This window comes from Yarrowia lipolytica, chromosome 1B (genome assembly GCF_001761485.1).
Source record: "Yarrowia lipolytica chromosome 1B, complete sequence".
Lineage (NCBI taxonomy): Eukaryota > Fungi > Ascomycota > Dipodascomycetes > Dipodascales > Yarrowia > Yarrowia lipolytica.
This window is the reverse complement of record NC_090771.1, coordinates 938,651-957,816: the sequence shown is the minus strand read 5'-3', so window position 1 is coordinate 957,816 and position 19,166 is coordinate 938,651. Positions and strand designations below refer to the sequence as shown.

At 47.5% G+C, this 19,166-nt stretch overlaps 6 protein-coding genes across 6 annotated transcripts; 4 read left to right on the top strand and 2 right to left on the bottom strand.

Annotated features, from left to right (window-relative positions):
* Positions 1-1,011: 1,011 nt before the first annotated feature.
* YALI1_B09568g (uncharacterized protein) lies at positions 1,012-1,581 on the top strand (the record flags this gene model as incomplete). The annotated part of the gene is made up of 1 exon (XM_500605.3): positions 1,012-1,581. The coding sequence occupies one exon, from the start codon at positions 1,012-1,014 to the stop codon at positions 1,579-1,581; it is 570 nt and encodes a 189-aa protein (XP_500605.1).
* A 4,388-nt stretch (positions 1,582-5,969) lies between these two features.
* YALI1_B09518g (uncharacterized protein) lies at positions 5,970-6,527 on the top strand (the record flags this gene model as incomplete). Its single annotated transcript, XM_068282018.1, has 1 exon — positions 5,970-6,527. One exon carries the CDS (start codon positions 5,970-5,972, stop codon positions 6,525-6,527), a length of 558 nt encoding a protein of 185 aa, XP_068138119.1.
* A 397-nt stretch (positions 6,528-6,924) lies between these two features.
* On the bottom strand, positions 6,925-8,067 carry YALI1_B09497g (uncharacterized protein; the record flags this gene model as incomplete). The annotated part of the gene is made up of 1 exon (XM_500604.3): positions 6,925-8,067. The coding sequence occupies one exon, from the start codon at positions 8,065-8,067 to the stop codon at positions 6,925-6,927; it is 1,143 nt and encodes a 380-aa protein (XP_500604.2).
* Positions 8,068-9,940: 1,873 nt separating this feature from the next.
* YALI1_B09476g (uncharacterized protein) lies at positions 9,941-10,474 on the top strand (the record flags this gene model as incomplete). The annotated part of the gene is made up of 2 exons (XM_068282017.1): positions 9,941-10,166; positions 10,209-10,474. The coding sequence occupies 2 exons, from the start codon at positions 9,941-9,943 to the stop codon at positions 10,472-10,474; spliced, it is 492 nt and encodes a 163-aa protein (XP_068138118.1).
* A 2,450-nt stretch (positions 10,475-12,924) lies between these two features.
* YALI1_B09448g (uncharacterized protein) lies at positions 12,925-14,289 on the top strand (the record flags this gene model as incomplete). Its single annotated transcript, XM_500603.3, has 1 exon — positions 12,925-14,289. One exon carries the CDS (start codon positions 12,925-12,927, stop codon positions 14,287-14,289), a length of 1,365 nt encoding a protein of 454 aa, XP_500603.1.
* Positions 14,290-14,613: 324 nt separating this feature from the next.
* On the bottom strand, positions 14,614-15,165 carry YALI1_B09426g (uncharacterized protein; the record flags this gene model as incomplete). The annotated part of the gene is made up of 1 exon (XM_068282016.1): positions 14,614-15,165. The coding sequence occupies one exon, from the start codon at positions 15,163-15,165 to the stop codon at positions 14,614-14,616; it is 552 nt and encodes a 183-aa protein (XP_068138117.1).
* Between the last annotated feature and the right edge of the window lie 4,001 nt (positions 15,166-19,166).

The window sequence follows — 19,166 nt, the reverse complement described above, 5'->3', positions numbered from 1 at the left end:
TTTTCAACGTCTGGAGCAACCCCGAAACCTTGTTTGAAACACGTGATGGAGACAGAATGTCGGCCAATTGCACACCAAGGCCGAGAGACTAGACGATAGACTGCTTGGGCCGGTTCTGGCTTCAAATTCCAGTTTTTCAATTCGGGTGGCGAAAATGTGTGTCGTTGCTGTGTGTCGTTGCTGTGTGTCGTTGCTGTGTGTCGTTGCTGTGTGTCGTTGCTGTGTGTCGTTGCTGTGTGTCGTAGTTGTTCTGTCTGTCTGTCAAGTAAAACCTAACTAAAAGTGTACGTCTTAGTTGGGACAATCGGAACAGAAACATCACATCTCCCCATCTCCCCCATCTCCCCCATCTCACTCAAAAATGCTTCAATTGAATAGCTGAAAAACGCTACATTCTTAAGAAACGCTACATTATCATGACAATATTATATTGTCCAAATTCTTGTACAATTCACCCCCCAAAACACCCACAAACAACCACCCATTTTTTTTCCGTCACCAAGTTAACCGAAAACCTTGTTTCAGATACCACCACACCGCTTCCCATCACACAAACAGGCGCTGGTGGAACATCGACACAGAAAAATTGAAACATTACCGTCGTGTGCCATTTCACAGGATATTTCCCGGGCAACCCCCGGTCGCTCTGCCCTAACCCTACCCTCCAAAAGCGGACATTTTCTCCAGCCGTTTGAGCTCCAACACTATTAACCTATTTATCCGCCACGTTGCAGCCAGATTGGGGGGTTGTGGGGGTCCGTGTAAGATGTGAGTGGTCTATTTTTGCCTTCTCGTAATGTGATATTTGTGTTTTTCACGCTCAGACAAACATTTTGATACCGCCAAATTGCAATTTCACCCACTTTCGCAAAAGTCACAAAATGGACACCCTCCGGAATCGAACACACGCGCCCACAACATGCCACCCAAACCTAGATCACGACACGTCAAAGTTATTTTATCTGTACAGAGATAGCCCATCTCCACACCACATCTACAGTCACACAAAAAATGGACGAACCAAGCTCCTCGCCACTAGACATTGTCTCGGTGCGTTTCCGACGCGCGCTGCAGGTGTACCAGCACTACGTCGACAAGTGTGTGCCTCACAAAATGAACCGATGGGTGGCGTTTGGCGTGTTGCTAACGCTGTTCATGGTGCGGATCATCATGGCACAGGGCTGGTACGTGGTCTGCTACACGCTGGGCATCTACCTGCTCAATCTGTTTCTGGCCTTTTTGCAGCCCAAGTTTGATCCTTCTCTGAAAAGCGATCTGGAGATGGAGGACGCTGAGGAGGGCCAATTACCAACCGAGGAGCCTGAGGCCTCGTCGTCGTCGGAAGAGTTCAAGCCCTTCATTCGACGGTTGCCCGAGTTCAAGTTCTGGCACTCTGCGACCCGGGCCACTGTCATTTCGCTCGTGTGCTCCTTCATTCCGGCGTTTGACATTCCCGTCTTCTGGCCCATTCTGCTCATCTACTTCTTCATTCTCTTTTCGCTGACCATGAAGAAGCAGATCCAGCACATGATTAAGTACAGATACCTGCCATTTGATATTGGTAAGAAGACCTACAAATAGGTGCAACCAAGGCGTGACCACACTTGACCGACGTCAAGGTGTCACATGACACAGTACCAGAGCTTCTGCTCGGACTGCTAACGCAAAAGGATACAGCAAGCAAGTATGTAAGGAAAGGATGGATTGGTGATGAGGTAGACTAGGTGACTTGTGGTTTAAACACAACACAGTCACATATTTGTACATGTTGATCGGGTTGACTCTCAACTCCACGGCATGGTGCTCCGTATGGATTGAGATTTCATCTTGTAGAGAACAACTGTGCCAGAAGTGTCTTGTAAAAGCATCCAAGTGGTATCTTCTTTATTGACGGTGTTCTAATTTGTTTGTTTACTGATCTTAGGCTGAAACACGAGAACCGCCACCATTTTCTCGGTGACCACGCTACCGGTAGAAGGATGCAAGATTCAGAATCTACGCGCCTGGGGCTTCAGATTGGTACTAGTTATGTCTAGAAAATATGTCTTAACCATTGTCAATTAGCCAGACTAACTAGTTGTAGATTGGAGTATAAATGAACGGCTCGATGGGTGTATGGAGTTCAAATCGAGTCTTCTGCCGTTAGATTGGATCTACTAAAGCCATTCTGCTTACTCATATCTATGTTACTAACAACTTGTTTTCCTTGGAGTGAATCTATACTTCACAAGACAAGTATGAAGCTGTTTGACAATCTGTTTCCGAAAAGTAGATTGATCAAGTCTCCATAAGTCCCCTCCAAGCGGCTAATGGTTCTAGTACGACACTATCTTATATCCGGCACCAATTTCGTCCTCTATTCTGACACAATTTGCGACCCAAATCCGACCCAAATCCGACTCCATGTCTGCTGATTACGGTCTCGTGAAACCAGACACACTCACTCGATTTGTATTGGAAGTTGTTCATGTGATGTAAACTCGACCAATGCCGCCCAAATGCTCTCCCTTTTGACCTCTCTCCGACGTTGTGGACCCTGCATCTCACACTCTCCCTGTCTCCCTCTCTCCTCCCCTTACTGTATGTACTGCTCCGTGGCTAACTCCAGCTATCTCCATACGGCTAGGAGGGTTAAAACTCCACTTGTACCAACTGAGACTGGACTAAAACATGGGGTATGGTGCTTGTAAGATGGCTTGTCTAGGAGAAGCAAAAGGATATCTCCGAGAAACGCTCAGATCCACGGAAAACCCATCTTGCTCGATCCCAGCTGCACTCCGATGGCAACGTACGATTCTGCTACCGGCCCATCGTGGACGAATTCTATTCTCCATTCACTCTGCTCGTGTCTCGTAAACTTCTTGCTAAAATCCCTGTTCACCCCACAATCTCGAAAACTCTCCCTCATGTCTTAACTCCGGACTTAGTCCAGGTAGCTACCCGTGAGACATTGCTCTGCATACGCGACCGTTGGAAATCTGCTCTGGGGATCGTGCATTGCTTAATTCCGAATATTGCTCCGGAATTATCCCGTTCAATTGATTTCGTTGCGTTTCCGTAGCGTTTTCAGCTTGTTTTTTTCCTCCAGAAATCTCCAAATCTGTAGCATCCAAAGACACTGTCAAATTATTGCAAAGACTCATCATCCCCGAGACGTTTGAAGCAAAGACAGCCATTATTGTAGGTCCCCAAAAAAAACATTAAGAAATTAAAACATTAAAAAACATTAAAATAAATTAAAAGTCCGGAAAATGCGCGCGAAAATGCCAAGATAATTTGCTTTTTGTTGTCACGTGACATAGACAACCGGATTTGCCAGCATGCCAAGCACGCTAGATTTCGCTAAACTTTGGGTTAAGGTTTCATAGAGTATTAACGTTTTCATAAAAGCATAAAGTTTTGGGGTTAGGGGATGTTTTATTTGGGGGATGTTCGATCTGAAGTGTCGGAGGTGAATCCGGGAATGATCTACAAATTTAATTCGGTGGTGTTCCGCAACCCTAGGCCGTGAAATACGTGAGCAAGAAGCAACTTGAATTTGGAAGTTGGGGGTTGAGGGGGGAAATGGGGACGAGAGGAAGGATTATGTGGATTATTTGTATTATTTGAATTAAATCGATTTTTTTCGGATTATTCGGATTATTCGGATTATTCGGATTAAATCGAATTGATCGGATTAATCAGATAAGTCGAAATACCGACTGCATTAATTCATCGGTATATATGAAACCCCTGCTTATTTTCCGTGAAAATATTCAAGATTCAAGGGGAGCGATAAAATGAAGAAAATTAAATTAAAAATTAAAACAAATTAAAAATTAAAAAAAAAATTAAAAAAAATTAAATTAAAAAAAAAAAAAACAAATATTTCACATGGGAAGCTGGAGTGAGTTTAGTGATGTCAAAGACCATAACGACGTCATTATTACAACCACACGTACTCAGTAGCGCTAATTTCATTGAATCAGTAAAATGTGATGGCAGCAACAACAACCTCCTACTGTACCATCTCCGTCCCCCAATTCCACGGAGTTGAGCAGTCGATAGACAGCGTCTAGAAATACCCGATGCAATCGCCAACCAAATATTCCTTGGCACAGCATCTATGATTTTTGACGCTTTGGCAATGTATTTGTTCGTTGCGTGTGAGCTGCAACTTTCACTTCTACCAGGCACGGCTACAGTTCGGCTGCTGGTCCTGAAGCAAGCGAGAGACTTGTTGACTCATTTCGGAACTGTTCCGGGAGTCCACGTGACCGGGAGAAGGGGTTCAATCATCAGTGTCACTCGATATGGTGTGCCCTTCTCGTGCCAGTGGGACCATCTTGTGTTTGCAGGCCTCCAGACGTCGTATAATTAAGCAATGACATTAACCATTGGGCTCCAGGTACAGGATTCGATCCGACACGTATATGGCGGACATTTCTTTTTGCATTCTCTGTATGGATTATCCCTCAGAGCTTTCTTTTGCTTGCGCCTTGCCTCCAATGTTAAGGTTGCGAAATGACAAAGTTTCATTAAATTGTCAACTAACTTAGGGTATTACTTGGGAGATGGTTGAAGTTGAGGGTACGTTGAAAGAAAAAAAGTGGAAAAACAAATGCGCAAAAGAAAGGTGGAAAAAACCAATGGTGAGGGGAAGAGTGAGGGGTCTCCAGGAACGGCAGTTATTCCTTTGTCGGCTTTGACATGATGTGCATTTGGCTGCCTACAACTACAAGTAGATGCGCGATAGTTGGAGTGCCATTTTCTGACGAACAGGCGATAGTTGGACCGCCATTTGACCACCCCAACTCTGACAAACAGCCCATGGTTGTTGTGCCGTCTTATTGTCCTTTTTTGGGTTGACACATAACGACAACGGGACACTAAGAGGTGCCAGGAGGTGCATTAGCGTCTTTTTGCAATCGAGATTCCAATGTAACAGCGTTGTAGACCGTCTGCAGCCGTCTCCGAGACCCGTATTGAGCCCTATCTTTGGTTTCTGCTGTCTCTGTTGACGCACTCAATCGACAGTCGACAAGCGGCCATCGACCGTGGCCCCAGGGCCATTCTTCGCCCCCAAAAAAAACAATTACCACCACCACCTAGGGATGGATTAGGTATCATCCGGGCAAGGTTTGCGTTTGTGGGATGGAATGATAAGAAGAAGTCGGCAAAACAGCCCACAAACAGTAGCAAAACGGCAACTTTTGGACCAGTAGTCCGTCAATCGAATCTCCCACGTCTTCTCCATCGAACGCATTAGTCAGTTCTTTGAAATCTCTTCCGCAACGCCGTTTTCCACGCCGCCCAAAATCCCACCCTCGCTAGTCCAAACTCTCTTAGGCGCGGCTTTTTCACCTTGCCGACACCCAGGAAACGGAAGAAAAAAACACCCCAGTTATGCTTTGACCGACGCAACCACTTAGTCTCTTATTCTCTTCAACAACTAATATAAGCGAGGTGGGCTGTGGCGTAACCTGACGGCCTGAAAACGTGGGTCAACCGCTGGCACACGTATGCATCGCATCGTGGAGTCGTTAACGGACCATAAACCCGGCCCAAGGAAAAAACGGTCGTGTGATAGTCTGCGTTAGTGTCCACTAGTGCTCTTGGGCGCCCCAGAGCACTCTAGAGCACTCTTCTCCCAAAGCTCTTCTCACCGTGTGTATGGGGGGTGTTTTTTTTTGCACCGTATAACTCGTACTGTATTATGTACCGCCCATGGCCTCACCCAAAGGCTATCGCCAACTCTGTAGCCGAAGCCCTAGGTAAAGGAAACCTAACACTTCGCGGCTGTGAGACAGATGGCAGGGCGTGACTGCAGTTTTTCAGCCCAGGGTGACTGCAGTTTTCCAGTCCACGGCGTGACTGCAGTTTTTTCAGTCCTTGGACTGAGTGCATTAGTTGGGATGACTAAGATGTTGGCGGTACTAGTAGCAATACAGACGCTGACATAAAGACAATGACGACTCTAGACCAGCTCGATGGTCCTGCTCATGGTCCTGCTCATGGTCCTGCTCATGGTCCTGCTCATGGTCTCCTTGTCCGGTCGCGTTGTGTTTGGATTCGACGATAGTGGAAGTTTGGCCAGATTGATAATATTGCCAAAATTCATTTCGAGTATGGACAAGTGTCGGAGTACAAATATGAGTACAAGAGCAGTGGTATTCAATTTCTTGGTTGATTCTAGCTATTTTTCTTGTAATTTTGCAATTTTACACCAATATACAATAATAATAGTAGTACAGCGAATTGTGTATGGCTATAGACCTCCTGTACCAGCATCTTACCGCACTACTACGACTGACTACGGGTTACAGAACAACCACTCACTGATTTGTCAGCCCAGAAAAAGTCAGCAAAGAGTTGTCATTTACCCCTCTCATTTCCAGACGCTGAAAAGCCCAAAAAAACCCATCCCCATCCCTTCCATCTCCATCCCTTGCCATCCCCAACCCCACAAGTGCCAATATCTCAATATCTCGGAAGTCAAAAACACCACCACTTGGCGCATAAAACACGTCCCAGCAAGGGGCCATTAATATCCCCGAGATGGCATAAATGCGTCTGGCGCGCGGTTGACGAGTACAAGTCTGAATGAGGTACGACGCGCGGTTGACGGTCTGGACCCTCAAGACCCAGTCCGGCTCAGTCGGGCTCAGTCTCAAGACTCAGTCTCTTGACTTTTTCTTTTCCCCGTATATTAATAAACATAACGTGAAACACACTGTATGAAGTGAATGTGGGGGGTGATGGAGGCGATGGAGACGATGGAGGTGTTGGTGGCAGTTCTGGTAGTTCTGGAAGTCCTTGAAGTCCTTGAAGTCCGGTGCTAACGCTTGCTGTTCTGGTGGTGCTCAAATGTCTACTCTACTCACTCTACACTCTCAGTGATACCATGGTAAAAATTAATCTATAAATAAATAATGCGACGAAAAGTTATGCGACAATGATGGGAGACTCGGATGCAAGGGGAAGTTCGGAAACCTGAAAAGGCCCCGACTTGTGCAGGGTCTGGGAGTCGGACTCGGCGACAGTGTTGTGATGCTCAAGATCGTCCTCCTCGTCGCTGGAAGAGGAGTAGTAGAGTTGTGGGGCCTGGAGGTCGTCAACACTAGAGTTGGTGGTGTTGTAGAAACAGGTGGTGGTGGAGGCAGACTCGGAGTCGGTCTCGACCTCCTCATCCTCGTCGTCTTCGTCATCATCGACCTCCTCGATGCTTTCGTATGCCTGGTAGGTGTAGTTGGGAGTCGAGACCTGCTCGTACTCGTTGTCGCTCTCGTCCTCCTCCATAATGTGCGATGGGGTGGAGGAAGACATGTTGATGGCCTGGGTCAACTCGTCGGAGGAGACAATGTTCTTGTTCTGAGGGGCGGAGTGGTTGACCTTGCCCTTGGCCCGTCGCTCGGCCAGTTCGTCCATGAGAAGATCCACCAGGTTGGCGTGCGACACCAGCTGGCGCAGGTGGAGATCGGGTCGAGAGGCCTCCTTGGTCAGCTTATGTCGGGCCTTGGAGGCAAGGAAGTAGGTTTCGGCCATGGAGGCGGAGGCGATGGAGGAGTTCATCTTGTGAGGCGTGGAAGAATGGTTGTGGAGAATGATGATGGAGGTTGATATCGAGAAGCCATTTGGGGGAGGGGACCCTCGATATATAAGTGGGTAAAGCCGAGAGGAGCCAGAGCTAGTTTGCACACGCAGAGGGCTAAAAAACGCAAAGCGGACGGGAGTTGGGTTTGAGCAAGAGCTAGAGGAGCAGGAGCTAGTCGCACCAAACTCTAGTGGTTTGCGCTGTTGGTTTTGTGTTTTTTGGTCAATAGCACAAAACGAAAAGTGGCTGTCGAACGCAATTTGTAAACTTCGATCAGGTGGAGGGTTCAGAGGGTTGAGAGGGTTGAGAGAGTTTGTCGGTGGTGCGCTATGGGCGTCAACTTGGTTCTGGTGGTGTGTTATGTTATGGGTCTCAAGGTCAACTTGGTTCTGATTCTGCTTCCTTCTCATGTTCGTCATCACCTCAAATCCGGACTTCCGGCAATGTGCCTGAATGTTGCTGCTGACAGATGCCAAGTTCATTTCCAGACGCATCCATGCATCGCCGCTATCCTCCAATCATTGCCGGCGGCCGGAGTTAACTCCAACTTTGTGCTGGTGCTGTAGATATGTGCTCTGTCGGAAACCGGAGTTGAGAAGAGGGAAAAAAATTAGAAAATTAGAAAATGAAAATTAGAGAATGAAAATTAGAAAATGAAAATTAGAAAATGAAAATTAGAAAATTAGAAAATTAGAAAATTAGAAAATTGAAAATTGGAAAATTAAAAAATTGGAAAATGCCGACAAATCATTATTCAGGCACGGAATTACTGTAGCAACTGAGGAGAAACGCACGAGGAAAATAGAACGGGATTGGAGATATGGAGATATGGAGATATGTACAACCCGCTTCAAGTGGTCCAAATCTCCACCCTCGTACCGCCTCCCTACCGCCCAGTCTCACTTGTCACTTCTCACACAGTTCAGGCTGATGGTTGTACGAGTAGTCGCAGGCAGGGCCCGATCGATGGTGTCTGGGTTTGGTCTTCAGACAACACGCCATCGGCGACGGGACAGGGAAAGTGGCATGAGAACAGTACAAGGACGGTACGATTGAGTGGAGGAGGAGGTGCACATGCCTCAGGTACTTGTACGAGAACGCCGTATTGTCGCCCCGGATAGCCGCGCGGAAGCTGTATCGAAGCAGAGAGCTGCTGGCGTGACTGCGACCTGTGACCGTCTCCACTCGCTTCTCGACCTTGCGGCTGAGGATATTCTTCTCCCAGGCGGCGGAAGTGTGGAGAGAGTAGTGCGGCTTTTAGGGCGGCAGGAGGGGGTAGGGTATTCGGTGAAGGAGAGCCGGTATCGGAAATCTGAAAAAACCACTATCGCCAGGACTTGTTTTCCCGTCGAACAGTATATCGAACGTCCCGTTTGCGGGAATGGTCCGTCCACCAACCGCGTCCCCAGCTCTCTTATCACCTCCAGACACCCAAACCCAAACATTTGCGCGCCGCACCCCGAAATACGTGCCTTCCGAGCTACTACTGGCTGCGACCGCTGCTGAATAATCTATTCGGAGCCGCAGCCAGGCGGTTGCACTAGCCGAACCTCTTTGTGGTCTCGAGTGGGGCCTGCACGTGGTCTTTGGGACGGGCTGGACGGGTTCGTGACCCTGGACGGGTTTGTGAGAATGGTTCAACTCTCTGGAGGGCGAATCTGCTGCGACAAGCACTTGGCTCCTGCTTCGACTCTGCACAGAACACATGTGAGCGGTACAGGGACGCTATACCGTAGGAAGAATGACAAACGACGCTATAGAACTGCAACCGAATCAGAGCAGATGAGACGGACAAACCGATAGCGCAATCAGGGACCGGAATCGACCTAGCGCAACCCTAGAGTCTAGCTTCTATGATCATCTCCATCTGTTTGCATCTCAAATGGCGTCCACTTGCATGTGCAACAAAAAGCCAGTTTTCGCTTGCTCACCATCGCCCATGGAGGTGGTTGCGAAACCCTGCAGCTATAGGGTTGGTCTACCGAGCCCTGGAGTGCCACCGACAGAGTTCAAACAGAGAATGGTACTTTGAAATTTCCAACAACAAGTGTTCCTCTTGCACGTGTTTCACTCTTTGTCCTCCTCCCCGTCTCTCACTCTCTATCTCTGTATCTACTGTCCTCCTTCTTCTATGACCCCCACACCCCCACGCTATCAGCCTTGGAAAGCGCACCAAAAGTAGCACTGTGGGAGATGAAAACTTGATGCTGTGATGACAGTCTGCGGGAGATGAAAAATTGATGCTGTGAAGTGACAGCTAACGAACGCACGTGTGTTGAAGTCATTAGTTTCACCGTTGCGGAGAGAAGACAAGTATGGGACCCGTCGTACTTTACCCAGGAGAGAAAACAGGTGTGGGACTCCCTGATGTACGAAACAATCAAGTCTTCACTACAGTATCCAACTTGTATCGTCGTTAGTGTGAACTCTGACAACTTCCGATACCCTACATGCAGTATCTGGAATCGAAGAAGATCATTGTGTGGACCAATACGTGGAACAAAACCACCACACGCCCCGATCCGTTGCCCTAAGTGTGGAAACGGCGGCCTGGGTCCTGTCTCAAATAATCAACGACCTTCATACCGCCGTTGTTATCCCCAGCCCTAGTTTGTATAAGATATTTATGATTTAGCAAGGGACAGTGATGGCCGGAAGAACTCCGCTGAGCCCTCGCTGGAGCCGTCAGACTTGAAATCGGTGCTCTCAGCCCTTCTCCTGACCCTTCCGTCACTTCTACAGCTCTCTACAGCTCTCTATACCTCCAGAGAGACCTCAATTGGAGGTCTACACACCCCCAGATTGATCCCCGACCCTTGTTGCACCCCAAATCTGCCCGATCGAAGCCCTAAACAAGCCCTTGTCCCTCCCTTGCAGACCCTGACTCCCACTATCTTCTAGATACCAGTCCACGCCCCCCAACACTGATCCACATGTGGCTGTACAAGTTCCCGCGAGCCCTAATAACTGGTATTAAACCTTGGCGCTAGTGCCAAACGTTGTCGAGCAACCGAGCCCTAGATGAGCACCTATAGCAATGTTATAGATGGTCTAGAGGGTCAAGACGAGTTCTACAGCGTCTGGACAGTCTTGATATCTGATTTTTTCAGTCCATTTCCGCCCACAAACATCCCTCCAAGGCCTCCAAATCCCACGCCGCGACGTCGCGTCCCCATGTTTCAAGCGTACCGATCGCACGCATCTTCACTCCACCTTTGTGGATGATGACGAGTTGGGAAAAGCATTTCATTGAAGACAATACGAACCGCCGCCGGAAAAACTCCGGTGCTGGAATGCACACGGGCAACTCGATTTGTTCAAACCGCCGTATGAACAATACGATGTGCGCGATCGGAAGGACTCCGATGTTGCTACTGCAGTAGGAAAACGAACCTTAGTCAACCCTACTTCGATCTCTATAGCAAGATGCGAGCAGTAATAGATGACAGATGCCGACCACTTATGCGTCTTCCCGAAAAGTACGGATCCTACACACCCACGGTTGCCTGAAAGGTGTGCCGGGTTCTGAGTCGGAGGCTCCTTAGCGCAGCCTCGCAGCCTCGCAGCCACGACGCAACCCAGCTCTCTCCAGATACAAGTAACTGCACTGCCAAAACACACTCGCACCGGTGCCAACATGTAGGGCAAGAAAGTGAACGTACGGACCCTGTAGGTTTGCGTGGGAGGTTCGGGTACATGCTCGTAACCGGTGCATGTAAAAGTCCCCGTATACGTGCGTGTTTGGAAGACCTGAAGAGAAGGCCGAGTCCGTAATCCGATCAAAGTGCATCTGCTGCATTGATTGGCCTGCATTTTGGTTTTGTAGCTGCAATATTCGTGGTTCTGGGTTCGGATTTTGGTCCCCGTTGAAGAGCAGCAATAAATGATGCTAAAAAGGGCCAAAAAACGACGTCATCAGCCACCCACTCTTCGGCACTCCCTCGCTAATCCACTGCCCCCTCAGAACTACAACCCTCAGACTTCATGTCTACCGCAGAAACTTTCATATCCTCTGTTTTCATGACGTCATGAGCTGCTGCTCTCACGCACCTCCCCAGCAACCTAACTTCCGGCCTCGCCCACGATCGAGCCAAGGGGTGAAGAGAGGTTCTTCAGGCTTGTGCGTAGATCCTCGTCTGCACCTGTAGATCTATCTTGGTCGGCATACACCCGAGACAAAACACTTTGTACAAGCACATCAGTACAGTACAGGCAAAACTGTGTCTGGCGACAGGGTACCTCCTTGGTGCTCAAAGATAGTAGTAATACACCTCGCTACCTCTATCCCCCACATTACCAACCAATACTCTCTACTCTACTACCCTCCAATCCTCTCTACTTGCCCAATTACGTCACCTCTCTGAACATTCGGAAGATCCCTCGCATGTAGAATAGACTCCTTGCCAAAGGGTGCAAATCAGTGCAAAAGACGTCCAAAAGAAGAGATACCGGAAACAGACACACTCGTGTAGATCACGTACACTTGTGTCAAGGTCACGTGCCACTCCTAAACGGGGTCAAAGTGGTTTCGCGATTGTGAGACTTGATTATACTGTCTAATCCAGGGTTGTATGTGTTTTGCAGAGGGAAAAAGTTGGGCAAATCGTCAAGGGGAAAATTGACGCAGGGGAACAGGACATTAATAGGCACAAGCACTCATCGAACACTTATCGCGTGAGGTTTATACCTAGTTCGCTAGACTGTGGTGTTGTAACCGTAGTAGGTAAGTAGTGCCGGAACACACACACGAAAGGCTTGATATCCAGCGTGTGACAAAAATAATGATACCGTTTGAATCAGAAAGATGCACTGATTCTCGTGGTACAAAAATCAACCTCTCAAGACCATTACTGATGAAGTTGGTGACTACTCCACCTTAGGATGATGCAAACATCGCCATCGCGTGATGAAGTCAGGATAACGACAAGGAGAGGTTCGACATAAAAAGAAAAGTGTTTTATTAGATTCAAAAGGGTCTGGTTTACTCACAGTACAATTTTTGTCCCGGTCCGAGTAGTATTTGTAAAGTTGACATAATTTCTCCAATCCAAACTAACCATCCAACAAAATAACCTATATTTACTTCACTTTAGTCAACAAACATATCCTTCTCTAGAATGGTCAGTTTTATAGCTAGAGCTTGGGGGATTTTTACAGAATGTATAATACACCCGAAATATGATCTCAAACTAGTCACTTTTCTCGTAAACGTCTCTCATCACTCTTCACAATGCCCCCTACTTCTCTCCTATATTTCCCCATAAAGTTGTATCAGCGTAAAGTTTAAAAGTACACGCACCACTTGTCTTATCACTTCACATCACGGCCCCAAACTCGTCTCAGACACTCAGATGCCACGGGAAATCATTACCATCCAGGCAGGCCAGTGCGGCAACCAGATTGGCGCGCGTTTTTGGGAGCAATTGTGCCGCGAGCACGGCATTTCGCCGGACGGCACGTTTTCTCCGACTACCAACACCTCCACTAACGTGGTAGACCGCAAAGAGGTCTTCTTCTACCAAGCTGATGACACTCGCTATGTTCCTCGAACGCTGCTACTGGACTTGGAGCCACGTGTCATCAACTCCACCGCTCTGGAGTCCCCTTATGCGCGAATCTACAACCCCGAAAACGTGTACATGAGCGCCGACGGCTCTGGAGCAGGCAACATTTTCGCCTGTGGCTATTCGGCGGCAGCCAAGATGGCAGACACATTGTTAGACATGCTGGATCGAGAAGCAGACGGATCGGACTCGTTGGAAGGGTTCATGCTGCTCCACAGTATCGCAGGAGGAACAGGTAGCGGAATGGGCTCGTTTCTGCTGGAACAGATCCACGACCGGTACCCCAAAAAACTGATTCAGACGTATAGCGTGTTCCCGAGCTCGTCCCAGGTCTCCGACGTGGTTGTGCAGCCCTATAACAGTATGCTGACTCTGAGACGACTGGCTGAGTATGCAGACTCGGTGGTGGTTTTGGACAATGGAGCGCTGGGAAACATTACGGCGGAGGCTCTGAGAGTGCAATCGCCGACCTTTGATCAGACGAACCAGCTGGTGGCAAGCGTCATGAGCGCCTCTACAAGCACATTGAGATACCCAGGATACATGCACAATGATCTGGCGTGTATTTTGGCGTCTCTGGTGCCCTTTCCTCGACTGCATTTCCTGTCTACGGCCTACACTCCGTTTTCAGCCGACGTTTTGGACGCCAATCCTTCTGGAGGGTCTTTTGCTGTCCGAAAGACCACAGTCCTTGATATCATGAGACGACTACTACAGCCCAAGAACAGAATGGTATCTGGCTCTGTTTCTAGACAGTCTCGATACGTTGCTCTGCTTAATATCATTCAGGGCGAAGATATTGACCCTACAGATGTCCACAAGGCTCTGTTACGAATCCGAGAACGAAACCTCGCGCCGTTCATTCCCTCCACTCCTGCCTCTCTGCAGATTTCTCTTACCAGACGGTCTCCATACATTCCCACGTCCAAGTCGCGTGTTTCGGGTCTGTCTCTGGCTAACCACACATCTATCACATCTGTGTTCAAGCGAACCATGGACCAGTTTGACAAGTTGTATCGAAGACACGCGTTCTTGGATCAGTATAGAAAGGAGGAAATGTTCAGCGATGGACTTGGCGAGTTTGACGAGGCCCGCGAGGTGGTCAATGGTGTCGTTGAGGAATACAAGGCGTTGGAGCCTTTGGGGGAGTAAATGGACAGTGGCATTGGTAAAATGTGGTTAGGAATAAAATGATTTTCATGATATCACCTCCGACAGTGATTAATATGAGTAGAAGGCTGGGTTTCTAACCGGGGGTAGTTAGGAGTTGTTTATTTTAAGTAATAGTTGGGATAATTATTGGGTTTGTTTGTAGTTTTTGTTGAGCTTCTGATAGAGAAGAAAAAAAACTGAACTCGTCTGAATTTGATCCCAATGAATGACGCAGTTGCACAGAATTCAAGTACGATCTATATCTGGTCAACTATCGGTACAAACACCTTTTTTGTGACTATTATTTCATTCAACTGACTCCAACTAGTTACCTTCACTACATATCATGATCTGCCTGTCTTCCATGTCTGGGAAATCGTCATCAACGAGTACCACAGGGCTCTCCATTGCTCTGACAATCTCCATCATTGTTCTGAAGATTTTCATCATTGCTCTGAAAATCTCCATCATTCCTCTAACGATCTCCACCATTGCTCTCTTTGCCACTACGATTCCGAAAGGTCCCTCCGGATGGATTCGGATCCCCTTGAGTAACAGAAACCCACAGTCGGTCTCTTGGAACGGCATGGAGTCTTTGTATGTTTTCCAGGTCCCGAGGTTGTTCTTTTCCTTCTCCAATCTTGTCAATCGGTCACTCAGGTTTTGTCTGGTCATTCCGTCGAGACTCTTCCAACAGAAGATGCTCTCTCTGTTTTGTTGAGGTGCCTTTCTGGTCTTTGGGAGCTGTGCAAGTTCAATGCTCAAGTTCTCAACCTGTTCTCGAGTCTTCTTGCCCATGATTCGAGATTCGAGAACCTCCGCTTGTTTTGCAGTTTTGGACGGCCCAGGACAGAAAAGCGAGCTTGGATTTGCCATAGTCAAGTCGTCTGTGGAGTTCTGTTTCTCTACCAGTGCTTCTCAAAAGCCCTCTTTTGTCTCCAAAACACCTTTCACTTCTCACCACTGGTGCTACTACTGGTGATAGAGGCAGTGAGATCGGTGATGAGGATGGTCGTGTAGTCGAGGGATGAGATGTTTTTGAAATCGCTACTCTTTGGTGCTAGCTAGCCAGAACTTGGCCGAGATGTCGCATGCCACATATGTGGGTCCCGAAATGTCTGTGGGTGTGGGCAGACTCCAAGGGTGCGTACCGTACTCTCCAGTTCACGAGACCTGCGTCTTCCTGGCTCAAGCGACCTTCCAGCACCTGAGGTAGTAATTCAGAGACATGGGGTTTCGTTCTGATCCTTGGGGAACCGGAGAGGCTAGACATGGAGTCGTTCGACCCTGGTTCCATGCCCGTAGTTTCAGAAGGGGCTGTTCGTATGTCAAACAAGTGATTCTACAAATATGCGACAAAAAGTGGCAATTTGGGATTATTTGGGGACGGACTTCAGAGTAGAGAACGAGAAGGACCTTCATCTTGGTGGTTGTAGTGGTGTAGTGGCTGATTTCTGCTCGAAATCCCTTTTTCTGCCTCGCAAGTACTCGTTCTTCTGTCCCTAAAGAAGCCACGAAGCAGCCACTTCCGCGGAAAGACACGCTTCCCCCTTCATCGTCTCGTTCAGTTTCCCTGCCGAATACCGCCTTGGTGGTTGTCTTTGCTTGTCTGACTCAGTTTCTGGCCAGGTTGACGGCCTTGAAAGTTCTTCAAATATCTTTCCGACGCTCGAAAAGCTGTTTAGCTGTCTCCATCACTGCCCTGACTTATTCAATTGCTGAGAGACATGGGCCAGTTGAGAAAGCTCTTGATCTTTCCGAGAATCTCGCATTTGACAAGACTCCACGGCTCTGAAAAAGTCGCCCCTGCCAGTCCAGTTGACGACGTTGACGACGGTGAAAACGTAGGGTGTCAAGTTCCACTTTCTGGAGCTGCGATCAACCTTCTCTCTGTCAACAAAAAAGATGTGGTTCCTTTTGGCCTTCCACAGGAATCCATCACCGTCAGATTCACTCACTTGAACCGAATAATTGTATTCGAAACGGTCTTTGAGAATAGACACCCCAGGTCCCCCACGAAGCGTCTCGAGACCCCGATAAGTCCTTTCTCCAAACGGAGTTCTTGTGCGGGTTGAATGTGCAGGAACGACTGCTGTTGAGTTCAGAGTCATGAACTGGCTGTCTAGACGTCGTCTTCTTCTGTTCCCATTTGAATGTCGTTGACTGGGCTTCTTCTTTGAAAAAGATCAACTGTGAAATCCGCTTCAGAACCACTGATTTCACTTCCATTGCTGCTTTCGGAATGTCAAGTGATTGGCATTATGTAGTATGTACTGGAGTATACGCAGTTGATGTTAGCTGAGGACTTGTTCTTGAATAGAACTTGGAACTGTTGGTGAACTGTTAAGACCTCAGTTGTCTACTATTCGTGGTCCTCACGGCTCTCACCGCTCTGAACAGTTCAGGAATGTACCTGCACTCAGCATATGATTGCGCGAGAGTCAATGACGATCCGTGGAGAAGAGCAGAAACTGAAGAGTACCCTTAGAGCTGGACAGCTCCATTATCGAATCTCTTTGTGAACTCCTCTGCCACGGAAAAACTATATGAGTACACCATATATGACGGTCTTGGAACATTACTGCCTACCCATAACCATGCCCAAACTCGAAAACTACAGCTATACTGGGTTACTTGTACAACGAATGACTCGGAGGTTCACCCTGAAGAGTTCATGTTTGGATAGGTTGACAATCTGACTGGCAGCTAGCCAGCCTGGGTCTTCTTTCTGGCTTGGCGGGCATCGGACCAGGGGTGACTGTCATGTTCATTCGACCAGGGTCTATATAACATGATTGCGCTTCACGATTGTCCTCTAGAGATTGCTCTGCTGTTTTCAAACTTCTTCAAGGGAGTCAACGACTAGCACACACAGTACAGCAAGTGCAGTACAAGTTAGTTCTGGGCCGCAGAGATTCACGAAATCGGTTGCAGGCAGAAGTTTTTCCACTCACCCATTTATTTGAGAAGTCTTTGTACAGTTTTTTCAACTACCGGAGTCTGCTAATGTCTTCCTTGTCGACTCACGTTGGTGGGCCATGGCTCTCATACACATGCCAACATAGAGCTAAAGAAAGACACTCAAAGAAGGGAGGGTTTGTCGGCAAATAAATACTTGGAAATCTTTACTATCTGCCCATTTCATTAGTATCTGCTCATTTGCTGCTCGGTATCCCCATTATCGTCATCATCCTCCTTATTCATTTTCGATTCTGAGTGAGAGCTCTGGTTCGGGGCTTCCACTGGCAACCAATAACTCAGAAAGGAGGTTGAGAGTCCTTTCATTCATGAATCTCCTCTTATCAGAAAGTTTTAATATGAATATCACTTGCAATAAATCAACTTCTTCTCTTTGGATCTTTTCGTTACTGCTTCAAAAACACTCGGTTTTATTTCTGGGGAGATTTCTGAGCTATCCCGCAGTCAGTCTCACAAAATGAGGAAAGGGAGTTGGAAATGACATAAATAAAAGAAGTATCATTACTTGTACTCTTCATTTTTTGTGTTTTTGTAAAGCTCGTATTCTTTTTGACTCATTTTTTCCTCAAAAAAAAAAAAAAACCAGATCTATTGAGGTGCCCTTTAATCAAGTAAACTCTTTCAAATTGTTGGGATATTTGTTTAAAATGAATGACTATTTAGTTGGGTTTTGTTTTTACGCTCCAAATCGCAGTTTGCCTATTTTCTGAACCACAAAAAAGCTTCAAATGAGGCAATGAAACACGAAAAAAGTGTTTCTCTGAAACTTGAATGTTCTTCAATGTCAACTGAGTGTATTAATCAACTGCTCGTGTACTCTTGCTGCTCTATGAGCTTTCAGAACCAGCTACTGTATGTACTGTATGTACTGTATGTACTGTACTGTACTGGACTCATTCGATCAACGTGATTGCCATACTCTCCAACTATCAACTGTTGCTTGTCAGAATGGACTTGAACTTCTTCATTGATAAACCCTGTGGGACAGCTCATCTGGTTGATGATAGTCGAGATGGCCGCCGCAGCCACTGTTTTATCGAATCGAGAGGTGTAGATTTCAGCACCGAGATTGCAAAGGTCAGCTTGGACCGAGTCACTTCTGACAAATCCATTGTTCAGGATCTTGTTGTGGTTTCAATACAATGGCCTGCTTCTTATGAAGTCTCCGCTCTGGAACCACTCTCTTGTTGCTGGGAAGCGAGTCTGCAGTTCGTCTGCAGTTCGTCTTTTCAGTTCGTATTCCTCTCTCTCAGAGACTTCTGACTTTTGTTGAGCTTCTTCTGGAGCTCAAGACACACCCTTTTCAGCCTGGAATACCGCCAATAACGTGTCCAGACTCGGGCCGAAGAACCTCTTCTTCGATAACACAAGTTCCTGGGTCGCAGCCTCCAGTTCCAGCTCTTCATTGGCTCAAATGAGATGACTTCGGACTTGACCACTGTCAATATCAAGCAGCTCCCGAATAGTGCTCTCCAGGTCTTCTTATTCCATCGTACAACTAGTTGATCTTCTGTTAGCTACAATGTTCTCTTTGGAGGGGCCATTATCTTGAGAGCATCCAAGTACAGTGTACAGTACTGTATGTACTGTACTGTACTGTAGGTGTTGTCTGTCTTGGAGGTGACGAGAAACGAGTCTGGAGAGGTCTAACGAAGGTTCTTGTCGAGTCTTTGAACGCGTGTTTCATGAAGGACAGGAACACGAACCAGGTCCCGTGAGGGAGTGGGGCTCAATTAACTTGTTCTTGTGCTCTTCAGTGTTTTAGTCTGAGAGTCCAGTAGCCTCGCAAGAAGACTGATAGTCGTAAACAGACCCGACCTCTGCTCCAAACAAAACAGACTCCGAAAAGAGGCTTGCTGAAGAGCACAAAGACCCATCTTGCGACACGAATAGGGCCG